At 38.2% G+C, this 12848-nt stretch overlaps 1 protein-coding gene across 1 annotated transcript in view; it reads left to right on the top strand.

The window, feature by feature from the left end:
* Nucleotides 1-12831, top strand: part of WDR70 (WD repeat domain 70) — a 136957-nt gene extending 124126 nt beyond the window's left edge. The window contains exons 14-18 of the mRNA XM_080372145.1: nt 1373-1473; nt 2881-2960; nt 3838-3954; nt 4314-4476; nt 12365-12831. Coding sequence (XP_080228271.1) covers nt 1373-1473; nt 2881-2960; nt 3838-3954; nt 4314-4476; nt 12365-12449 — 546 coding nt within the window. The 3' untranslated portion in view covers nt 12450-12831. The remainder of the gene's footprint in view (nt 1-1372; nt 1474-2880; nt 2961-3837; nt 3955-4313; nt 4477-12364) is intronic.
* Nucleotides 12832-12848: the final 17 nt, after the last annotated feature.

Here is a 12848-nt window from a genome sequence, read left to right on the forward strand (position 1 = left end):
CATAACATTTCAGAAAACAGGGGTTTGGACCAAACCAGAAATAGTATGGACTGTGAAACGGGAAGTGATTCAGGAGTCACTAGAGCTAATACATAACCATTCTCTTCCAGATTAGATGGTTCTCATCTCCCAGGCTATAGGGCTATATTACATCTCTAATTATATTCTAGCTTTGCTGTATTTCTATTTTTAAGACATTAGTGGTTCCCATTTTGTGAATTTCATATGCTGTATTATGTTAACAAAAAAAAAATAAAGGTACCTATATGGATACTTCAATGATAGATGAATGATAGTGGTTGAATATTGAGCAATCAATTCACTTTGAGAGGAGTCTACTCCTGGCTTTTGAGAAAGAAGAAGTAGTAAGCTTGGGGCGGGGGAGGGCTAGAAAAATTAGCATTGTTCAGTGAAATACTGATAGAATGATGCATCCTGCTAACTCTGGATACATTTGTTACCTAGGTGACACAAACACTGTTAAAACCTGTCTTCAGTCTCAAACAGTATCCTGTTAAAGAATTACTCTCTCTAAAAAATAGGCACTTTTCCCTCCCCAGTTAGTCAGATAACACAAACCCAAAACCTGTATAGTTTAAGATGAGTTGTCCTTCGTGGCAGATTGTGCCACTGTGGCCCTCGGGAGTCAGAAGCTTGAGGCTTACAGTTTCTGTGTTGGCCTGCTGAATCAGACTGGAAACAGTCATCACATGGAGGTTCTAAGTCACACAGAGAACCACACTGCGTGTGTGTAAAAGAACAGTACTCTTAATGTCTGAAAATGAGCTTCCCTACTGACCAGTCGTGTGACAGAGCTGTGAGGCATTGTCTTCAAATACCAAGTTCTTCTGTGTGTTGTGGGCAAAAAAGAACCAAGAGTGAAAATCCACCACTCTTCCCTTTCTGCAGTCAGCAAGTGAAAGGTCAGCACTGTGTGAGAAGGGAAAACCGGATAAAGTGAAGAACAGGGTAGAAGAATTAAGAATTAAAAATAAAAATGCAAAAGTCATGAAGGCCCACATTGCTATATCTGAAGCATTTAATTGTTCTCCTTCAAATCCCTCTTTAACTTCCCATTTCCATAATGCCCATGAAGACCTTGGCACAGTTAGCTTGTGGAAACCACTGGTAACCACACTGCCAGCAATTTGTAATTCCTTTCCTGCCTACATCCGTGTGTTGTCACTCCTTTTATATTGTATTCTGCAGTGAAGAGGAACTTAGATTTATTCACATATACACATACTTGTTTGTGTGCTTAAGCTTGATCCTGCTGCAGTGTGACTCCGATCCACCATTTGGCAACTCAAATATCAGTTCTAAGATCTAGATGAGTAAGCAACCTAACTATCAATATGTTGCTTTATTTCAGAGTGTTGTGCGTTGCCTTTGGCATCCCAAGCTGAACCAGATCATGGTTGGTACAGGAAATGGTTTGGCCAAAGTCTACTATGATCCTGTCAAAAGCCAGAGGTACGTAATCATGATTAATGATTTAAGAACGTTTTTTCTCCCCTCAAATTCAGTCTGATTCTGTGGTTCTATGATTATGCTAAGAAATGAGAAAACTGGTTTAGAAATATTTGTTTTGCAGAGTTTTACTTATTTAATAACAGTAGAAAAGAAAAAGCAGCAACTTCGTTTCTGAAAAGCAGTGCATTTTCCTTTGGGCTTTTCACGGTGCAGTGTGTTGGCTGTTCTACCTGAACTTACAAACACTGTCATTTTTTCATTGCATGAAGTCTGCAGTAAGAATAGCCAACTTTTCATCAGATTTCTTGGAGGTTGCTGATGTGGTGCTATTGAAAGGATATTTATTGTATTTAGTAATTTTTTTATGTCTTTTTTTTTTTTTTTTTACCGCCCTGAAGTAGAAATCTTGTTCACAAGCATTAAAATGCAGCATCTGCATAGTAATACTGGAAGACCCAATCTGAGAGGGTGCAGACCAAGGAAGTACATTCCCATCTTTCTGCTAGTCTTCTCCCCCATCCCCACCTATCATGTGTGGATTTTGCCTGTACATCTAATGGAAAGATGGTAGTGATCCAGAAGGTGACTTGTCCGCATGGAATGAAAGAAGAGGACTTAACTAGTCTATAAACACTTCTTTTCCAATTAATTTGCTTTTACCATCTGGGTTGGCTGGAGAACTGGGGCATACTTACTTCCTGTCAGCAGGGGAGATATGTATACTTTTATCTATACTGAGTGGTATGAATAAGGTGTTCTTCCCCTATGTGGGCTCATCTTTGTTTAACTGGCATCCAAAACCACTGTGTTACAGTTCAGTTTTTGGATACTTACTGTGACCTGGACACTTGGATGTGAAGATAAAATCTGGTTTCCAAGATAATCACAAATAAGTTTTATTTTTCTGGTCTTTGTCAATTTAGAGAACAAGAAAGATGGTCATCATTGTTTGGACCCCTCTCCAGAGGACAGCCTGACTCTCCTAGGCACAGACTGCAAGAGCCCTGTAGCAGTCTTGCTGCAGCCAGGCTTATGCCATCTCCCCGCTGCAGTGTTACAGACACCTCTGGTTAGATAACTGCCACCTCTGCTGCTTAGGGAGAGTGCTAGAAGCAAATCATTGCCCATGTTTGGAGAGGAGCACTTTCAGTGTGCACACCACAAGTACCGTGGACAAATGAAGTGTGAAAGGAGTCTTTCACCTGTATTTCTGCATGTCATATAAACTGCTCTGTAACTAGAAACACTAATCTCTACCCTCATTCACATGTGCGTCGACAGGCAAAGATACACACGTTCATGAATATTTAAAGTGCTGTATAATTTTGTTGAGACTATGTTTTGAATAAAAACTGGTTTCTGCTTGTTATAAACAGACCAACTGAACTGCTGTGTGTTTCTTCCTAGGGGAGCAAAATTATGCGTGGTCAAAACAAAACGAAAAGAGCGACAAGCAGAAACCCTTACACAGGATTACATTATAACACGTAAGGAATTTAAACATATCTTTATACCAGCATCCTTAGCTCTTTCTCAGGTTTGAAATTACAGATCACTTAGCTTTTTCCCCTCTATTTTTTTTTGGGGGGGGTCCCCTCTAGATGGTTGCAGCCTTTCATTAAATATTGATCATTGGTGTAAGATGTTAGTGCTTCATACAGTTTTTTCATAGCCTTGCACAACCAGAAAGGCATATATTCTGTATGCTGTGTGAAGTTCTTAATAATGGTTGGTTTCTAATTTCTGATGCACCTAAAAGCCTGAAACAGCTACCTTGGAAAACAGGAGAAGGAAGAAGGAAATAGAAGTTTTAAATCCTGATAATTTGGCCAGATTGTCTCAGTTATGGGTATTATTCCAACATTTATTAATCTCATAATTTAAGAAAGAACATGATTGTAACTTCATGCGCAGAAATGATACGTTTTGGATCATTGAGGGGATTACACACCTTGCTGTTTCAGATCCAAAGATGCATCTAGGGTTTTGTCATGCTCGTGGAGTATTAGAAAGCTGTAGAAACATCGAAAGTTCAGAAGAGAGCAACTGATTGGTCGTGATGCTAATGTTAAGAACTGAATGACAGGGGAATAAATTAAATACGCATAAACTGTGCAAACAGTATTTCAGATGAAAGGCTCCTGCCTCAAGGAACCCTGGAAATCTGGCTGCTTTCATCTTTGAAAAATTCAGCAGAAAGAAGCTCTCTAAAATACATCTTAGTAAACCACTGTGTGGATACAGAAGAACTGGGGGGCTGCTTCTGCCAACTTCTCCATTGCAAGGAAGAGTCTTTGTAATTAAAACCTTAAATAGAAAATGGAATTTTAAAGATTTCTTTTTCTCCAAACTGTGACCCTTCAGCCCACGCACTTCCAATGTTCCGTGAACCACGACAGCGCAGCACCAGGAAACAGCTGGAGAAGGACAGGCTGGACCCCATGAAGTCTCACAAACCTGAACCTCCAGTAGCAGGGCCAGGTAATCTAGCAATAATCATTTCAGAATGTCATATGCTAAAGGGGCCGCCATTCTTGGGTTCTATAGTTGTTCAGATTTGCATTCAAACTTCTTTGGGTGGCAGCTTATGGGCAGTGTCCAGCGTTGTAAGACATGGGTGTTTGATTGGAGTGCTTGCCTGGAATAAATTAATAATCACAGTTACTTTAAGTTATATAATCAGTAAAATACTTAAGTGAATGCTGCTCTAAATTAGACTCTTCCTGTAGTATTAACTTCTTTGTATCAGGTCACCACTGCAGACGCAATGCAATTTTTCTCTTGTTTATTTCTTACATATTTTTCTCTAAAAATTTTTTTTTTTTTTTTTTTTGCTAAAGGTCGTGGTGGGCGTGTTGGAACTCATGGAGGTACCTTGTCATCATATATAGTCAAGAATATTGCACTGGATAAGACAGATGATAGCAACCCTCGAGAGGCTATTTTACGTCACGCAAAGGAAGCGGAGGAGAATCCATACTGGGTTGCTCCAGCATATGCTAAGTAAGGAAACAATTAAAAATACAAGTAATATTTTTGGAGGCCAGTGGGAGTTTGGTAAAAACAGAAGACACGCATTCTTAATGGTATACTTTTCATTTTCTGGGTTGCTGCCACAAATAAGTGAACCAAGAATATACAATACTCTTTTTATGAAGATAAGAGTTTCCAGGAGGTTAAATTGTTGAAATTTGACATTTCCAATTTTAAAATAGACCTGTCAGTACTAGAAAATTATTTTAAAACTTTCTAAGTTTTCTAAGTTGCTTAGAGTTTAAAATCTTCTCCATATCAATGTCTGAAATGGCAATATACTTTTTAATAAGGTACTCTTCCATTGACAGACTGAGATGGTAAGTTTTCCAATATGCCCTCTAATTCTGACTGATTCTTAGGTTAAACCTTCAAGATATTTACTTGGTGTTATGACAGCATATTTTAGATGATTTCCCAAATGTCGTAAGTTTTTATTTGGACTTTTCCTACACAAAGATTGGAGTACCTGCTTGAATTAACTTGGCGTTAAAGGTGTAGCAATATCAAAAATAGCACTAATAAAATCTGGTGCTAAAAATTCAAACTAAGGAAGTAAGTGTGCAGTTGTTGTTACATAAATTAAAGAGCCTCTTCAAGATTATGGTAGTAAAATCTTGGTAATCCCACAGATGGTAACTTAATCAGTTTAAATTGCATGTGTGAGTGTGGTATTTGTGTGCATGTGTTACAATGAAAATTGTGCAATATTATTTTAGCATGGTTTCTACCAAAGATCTTTTTTTCTAAAAATAAGTACAATTTAAACCATTAAATAAATACATTCAGAGTATTACTAAAATAAATACTAAATAAATGCATTTCATACTAATGAACAGAAACTACCACTTCAAAAGTTACTAAAATTTTCATTTTGTTATCATCATTAGTGTTCTTATATCACACTATGATCTATCTAGTATAAGTACCATTTTCAACATGCATAAAGAAAAGATTTTGAAGAGATGAAATAGTCTGCATAGAACAGCCAGTAATGAACTATTTTTTCATGTTCACAGCCAAGTGTTTTATCTCCTAGGCTGTACATTTGTTAGTACTTTACTGACTGTACTTCTTTATTAGGGCTTAGCTCTTCAGTGAAACAATCGCCACTTCTTTCCAGAAAAACAAAATATATTGAGAATCATAGCTGTTTCTAGTGTTGACACTTCTTTTCTGACTTGACCCATGTGTTCACAAAGGTAACTGAATGGCTGTTCCAAAGCACCTTGGGAGTGTCAATGACCCAACCTGCCTTTGGGTGGATAGTTAAAAGTATGGCATTTGATGTTGTACATCAAACCAATGCATTATACAGTATCACCCTTGGTACCAAAGAAAGAATATTTGAAAGCCTGATTCTGTAGCAGTTGTTGTAATGAATATGCTAAATACTGATTTTTAAATGTTTGAGAGTTAATGTTTGCTAGAGATTAACTTTGCCAGAAGTTAACTTTGAATGTGTAGGCACCTGCAGTTCCGTATCTCAGATAAAACCATTCTCGAAAGTAAATACAATCACACATTCCTTCAGGTAGGTAGACGCCTCCATATATTTTTGGCTTTGTAACTTCATTGATTGTATATTAAGTTTCATCCCTGACACCTGCAATGTAGTAGACATGAAAGTTTTAAAACATAGCTGTATTACAGAAGGCTTACTGTATCAGGTGGGCAGATCTCATTACAGTTTCTTGTTAAAGATGTAGCTGCAGGCGAAGAAGAGAGCTGGCTGAGAAGTGGAGAGGATGCAAGTCCAGACTGCTATTAACTTACACAACAGATGGTGATACGTATATGGGGGAATTGGACTGCAGCCAACAGCATGCTGCCTTGATGGTTTTGTCAGCTGATAAATCTCATGCCAGTGAAACTGCCGTTATCCTTGCTTTAAAATCTTGACTTGCACTCTATACAAAAAGCATTTTAAAAATTATAATTATTATTGTTGTTACTATTATTATTAGCTAAGACACTGAAATGCAAAACTTTATTACTGTGTTATTTTCTTAATTTTCAGAAATAGAGTTCTATATTAACAGCTGCAGACCAGTGGCAGTCATAGGTTTCATTAGCTGCTTGCCTGCACACACAGATAATGTAGAAAGCTGTGTTACTTATATCTGACTTTACAGGGCATGTATGCTTACCCTGTATATAAAGCATCTTACAAATATTCTTACTGATGCATATTTAATAAAATAGACAAATTACAAGTCATTGTTTAAAATTATCATGTAATACTGGATTGTAAGTATGTCCCTGGTGGCCCTGTTAAAATCAGGGGTTTGTAATAGCACGCAGTATACAAACCTAGGGAAACTGGCTGCTTTAGCTATGGCATAAGACACACTGTAAAGTTACGAAAGCTGATATTCTGATACGTGCTTAAAATTGCATACTGTCTTGAGACCTAAAAAACATACATCCAATACATTTCATTTTTTTTGAAGTGTTTATTCTTTTTACTACTTGGTTTCTGTGGTTTCGTTTTCTCCACATTTCTTGTAGTAAATTTTCACTTAAGTATAGTATAAAACTATCCACTTGATACATCCTTGTTTGACAAGGCTTTTGGTTTTGTGTTGTCTAGCAGATGGTTATTCACTTAGAGTTTTTCATTCTCCTTCTTAAGAAAATGTCACAGGAAACTAGTTTTTTAATTTTCTTCAGTGAGTTATTAAATAAATTTAGACTGAGAAGGCTAAGAAACACTGGTGTTTTGGTTGATCAGAGTTTTCATAACTCGGATTGTGATGACTGAGTTAGAGTTTGTTTGGTCCTGTTTCATGCTGATTAGGTCATTCTAGATCAGATAACTGATTTCATGCTTTTTAAATTGTATTTTAACTTCATTAATTCTTATAAGAAATACCTGCAACATGACTTCTGCTGTTAGTCTGTACATTGTATGTGAAAACATTTTTCTTTTTGTTGGAGTTAGAGGTACCTAATTTATTCTTGAACCCAAACAGTAATTTGAAAAAAAATTTCAAGTTTGTTATCATTAGCCTGGCCTTTCTGTTCCTCCTAAAAATTGAGCCAGAAAAGGAGGGGGACATATATAAGAAGGAAAAAGATGGGTGAAAAAACAGATGCCGCTGAAAAGCATACTGGGGATGACAAGTGGTACATGCTGAATCAGGAGATGACATATCACAGAAGCCCAATGTGAATAAAGTGTCAAAAAAGATGTGATCAACACAGCAGAAAAGTCATAATGGATGGGGATAAAGAAAAGATCTTCAGATTTTTCAGGAAAAAAGCTTGTTAGAGACCTTGGCAAGAGCCATTCCGGTAGCGTGAAAGGAAAAGGAAGGACTTGAAGATTTCAAGTAAAGAACTACAGGAAAGGAACTTTAGGCATCAGCTGTAAATGTTTGAAAATTACATTCTTTTTGAGCTGTTTGTTTTAACACAGCTGTACAGAGGTACTATAACGTCTTGAGATGTCCTTCTGAAGGATCAGCAGGAATTACTAAACATCATAGCTGAGGGCCTAATTGGGCCCAGATGTAACTCCCTTCTGTACCATGGAGAAGGTGAGGGTGACATTTCCCTCCCCACCAAGGGAGACCAGAGTTCTTAGAAAATACCTTTCAGTTCAGTGGTGTTGCCCCTGTTTTGCTGCCTTTGTCATGGTGTGTCACAGGCAAAAGGGAATGACTTGCCGCAGCAACCTCTAGCTGTGCTGTGTTCACTGAACTTTTTCTCAATGGCAGCACCAGTGTCTGAGGTGTTACTCACGGGGTGCCTTGGGTATATTTAGTTGAAGAGGCAAGAGTGAACAGAATGTTTTGTAACAGTGATTTTGTTGGCACTTGTTGGTATACTTAAGCTAAATCTTTTTTGGAAATCGGTAATTTTGAGGTGGAAGCCCCTGAGATTCAGAGAAGGGTCAGGATGGCTGGTGGAGTAAGGAATACAAAGGGGCCTGATGCTGGAAACCTTCACTTTTCAGTCTGAAAGTAGCCTTTATGACATTATTCTGGTTTCTAAGCATGCTTGAAAGTTGTCTTTTTTTTTTTTGTTATTTTGTTTCAGTGCAATATAAACACAAATTTCAAAAGTTACTGCAACATGAGTCACATGCTGTGATATGCAGTTCTCATCTCCAGCTGGTTTAGCTGTAGCAGTATTTTTTTAGCTGCTAGTCTATGAACTTCAGATGTCAATGAGCTGCCTTTATTGGATCCCTGAAAGGTAACTAAGAAAAGCAACCCATAACAGGAGAGATTATGGTCACTCTAAAGCAGTCTGTATGGTCCCTGGAAATTTTTGTAGGGGTCTGCGTATCTGAATACGTTGAAAACCACTGGAACAGGGAAGCACGCAGTATGAATAAATCATGTTTGTTTTCTCATCTTTGTTTGCAGCCTGTTACTGTAACCCACAACAGGAATGCATTTGTGAGTGTGTGAGACACTGGTTTCAGCTGACAGTCATGTGGAAACACATGGAGCATAGAATAATTTAGGTAGGAAGGGACCTCTGGAGGTCATCTAGTCCAACCTCCTGCTTAAAGCAAGTTCACTTAGATCAGGTTGCTCAGGTCCAATCAAGTTCAGGTTGCCCAGCCAAGTTTGCGTGTCCTCAAGGATGACAATTCCACAACACCTCTCTGGGCAGCCTGTTCCAGCAGTCTGGTTGGCAGGCATAGTATGTCCTTGCTAAATCCATGTTGGCTGTTCCCTGTCACCTTGTCCCTCATGTGCCTGGAAATGCCTACTGTGGGGATTTGTTCTGTAGCCTTCCCAGGGACTGAGATTAGGTGGACCATGCTGTAGCTCCTCAAATCTTCCTTTTGCCCTTCATAAAGAAGATGATGTTTGCCTTTTCTAATCATCGAGAACCCCTGCCAGTCACCATGACCTCTCAAAGATGGTAGAGTGCCCTTGCAATGACATTGGCCAGCTCCCTCAGCACCTTTGGATTCATCCCATCTGATCTTATGGGTTTGCGTATATCCAATAGGCTACGTAGTCCCTGTCGCTGGTGATATATCACTCCCTCCCCAAGACTGCTGGTAGTGTAGAGATCCTCAGAGAACTGAGGGCAGACCTTCTCAGGGAAGACAGAGCCAAAAAAAAGCACCAAGTATCTTGACGTTTTCCATATCCGACGTTAATGGGTTACCTGCCACATTGGGCACATATTCCTTAGCATTCTTTTGGCTGTCAGTGTAGCTGTAGAAGCCCTTAGTGTTACCTTTCACATTTCTTTCCAGTTCCAACTCCAGCTGAGCTTTGACTTTCGTAACTCCATTCCTGTATGTTCATGTAATGCTTCTGTTCCCCTTGGCTAAGACTGTCCCAGCTTCCTCTGTCTCTGTGCTTCCTTTTTGGGGTTCGGGTTTTACCTCAGTCAGGAGGTCCCTGTACAGCCATCCTAGGCTTCTGCCCGACTTTCTGTGCACGGGATGGAATGTGCTTTGAGGAGGTTGTCCTCAAAGATCAACCGTCTGTCCTGGGCCCCTTTGGCCACCATGACAGACTCCCATGGAGACTCTCCCAAACAAACTGAAATCAACCCTCGAAGTCAAGGATGATAAAATTGGCAAAGCTGATAGAGAAGAGAACACAGATTTCCATATGTATTATTTAGCCTTCAGAAATAAAAACAAAGTAGTAAACCTGTTTTGATTATTTTTGCATAAATATTCATTATGCAGCAAACTCCTACTACAAGCAGCCTCTAGTACAGTTACTAAGCAGAACAATTTGTATTTAAATGATCACTGCTAATAATGCTATGAAAAAGCGTTTTCTATGCTTATGCCTTTAAAGTGATCAGGCATATGACTCACCCACCCTAGGTGCCCCAGTTTCTGCTGTGTCGCTTGTAGAGGTGAAACAGTTTACATTTCATCCAAGCTGAGGCTACTGTCATTTTGCGGTAATTTTAAAAAACGACATAGCATATCAGGGCGCTGCTAGATTATGCTGCAGTTTCTTTTTCTTCTCCCCTGACCCCCAGCTTTACTGGACTCAATAGCATACTTAATAATAGCTGAGGTCTGTAACTTTTCTCTGTGCCACTCCTATCCTGGAAAATACTGAGTTTCTGCTAGCTGTTTCACAGATTAAGGCATTCTTCTTGGTTGGAAGTTCCTAACCAAAACTATGATAGTTGCAGGTTACAGGATCAGAAGTGATAGGTTTACTCTTGGTTAGTTGTGCTTTACTAATGAGCATCTTAATACTGACCTGATGTGATCCTGTATGGCATTTACATACCTTTCGTTTATTGTGATAAAAGATACATTGTTAAAATGAGCTAAATAAACTTCCATCAATGTGTTTTGAAAAAGGAGAATATTCCATACATCCCACCTCTTCAGCAGCTAACAAAATCCAGTATTTTGGCCAATAAAGCCTTCATCCCTGGTGTCTGGTTTTGGATTGAATGTTGATTCTTTTATTTATTTATTTATGAATTCTCCTTTAGTGGTTGGTTAAGTAGAGTTTGTGTAACTATTTTTTTATGAAATTTTTAAGTTGAAATTTTTTTTCTTAACCTTGGTTCCGCTTTCCATGGAGAGCAAAATGACTCCTCTGACTTCAGTAGTGAAAGTCCTCGTCTGGGTACAAGGTCTGCTTAGGTGTACTGAGATGTATAGCCTGTACTCAGGGACCATGTACCAATAGAGCAGGACCGTCTGTGGAACACCTTAGTATACGCCTTACTTCCATGGCATATTTTGAGGATGGAGGAGAAGGCAGGCTGACAGAAAGATTCTGCCTATAAGGGACGTTGTCATTGACTAGTTTTGGTGACTTTAATCTATTTCGTGCCACATATTTAACAAGTGGAGAATCCTGCTGTTTTATAGCTGATGGCACGCCATTACTCTTCAAAGTCCGTGACAGCACTGAATTGTGCCTATTGCGTTAAGTAGGGCAGATGTAATTTTGTTAAGGTGTTTGCATTTTGTAGAGTCTGCCAAATAACAGTTGTTACAATAATAGTGCTTCATGTCCATAGCCTGCCACATTAATGATATGATGACTGCCTTGGCTGTGTTGTACTTTGTCGCATCAGTTGTGATGAGAAGTCAAGCACAGCCAGCGTCAGAAGTCTAGTAGGTTCAGCTCTGCAGTGGTGGTGCTGAGAATTAGGTTGGAAAAGGGAACTATGCAGTGATTATAGTGTAAAGCAGGGGAACTGAATGTCCAGACAGTTTATTGAAATGCTACTTGATGCTGTGTTCATTTAAAAAGTAATCAATAATTATTTTTATAAAGTTTAAGTGTTATTTAAAATACAAGTAAACAGTGGAGGAATAGATAACCATCAAGCTTGACTGAGGATACACTGTATTCCCATATGAAGATCATTATGGTTTTTATGTTACGGTAGCGCTGGCTAAAGTCTCTGAAGGAGAAGCTGGTTTTTTCATGCATAGGCTAAGTCAGAAACCTGGCTTAGCTATTCTGTTTTCACTTACTGGCTGCTTTCATACCATAGTGTGTCAAAATGGAGGTTTCTTTTTTTTAAAATAATGGAATGAGAAGACCTGTGGCTCCATTTTTCTAGCATTGTATTATATTGATTTGTTCCTCTCTTGTGTCTTAATTTTATTCATGGAATACACAGATAATGATTGCAAGCTGATGAGGAAATATTACTTGCAAAAGATATGTATTTATCATTGGACTTTGCCTAAGAGCTGCAAGTTGCTTCAGCTCTTGCAAGGTTATTTAGTAGATTTATGTTAAAAATTAAAAACAGGCAAGTCTGGAATGCTCTTTTTTTAAGTATAGAAAGGATGTACTTTGTTTCCATTGCATGTCTAATATAATTTCTGACAAAGAATTGTACTCTGACCATTATTTTGATCTTTTTAAATGTTTTCTAGAACGCAACCAAAAACAGTTTTTGCAGAAGTGGAACCGGAAGATGATGAAACAGACAAGCCAGAGTGGAAAAAACGTAAAATTTGAAAAAATTTGTTTTAAGAAAAATTTTAGAGCATTTGAAACAAAGTGCAGCATTTATTTCTTTATTTTGGGTGGTGAATCAAATTTTGAAAGCAAAAATTACTTCAGTTCACAAAACTTGCTGCAGTGTGAAAAGAGATTGTTGTATTACACTGGATTGTAATCAGACATCAGAATTTTGTAGTAAGGAATGACTTGGGCAAAGCACTCTTTATGTCAGTATTTAGCTTTGTGATTTAAGTGAAAAATATCTCTATAAATAGAACTCTAGTGAATTCATTACATTGCTTTATGTTTTTTTAATTACTGCCACTTTTTCAAATGCTGTGTCATTACAGTGTTCAATGATTTTAAGTTTACAAATAAAATAGTACAGTTTCTCAGAGTGCTTTTTATTTTTTT

Source organism: Falco punctatus (genome assembly GCF_963210335.1).
Source record: "Falco punctatus genome assembly, chromosome: Z".
Classification (NCBI taxonomy): Eukaryota; Metazoa; Chordata; class Aves; order Falconiformes; family Falconidae; genus Falco; species Falco punctatus.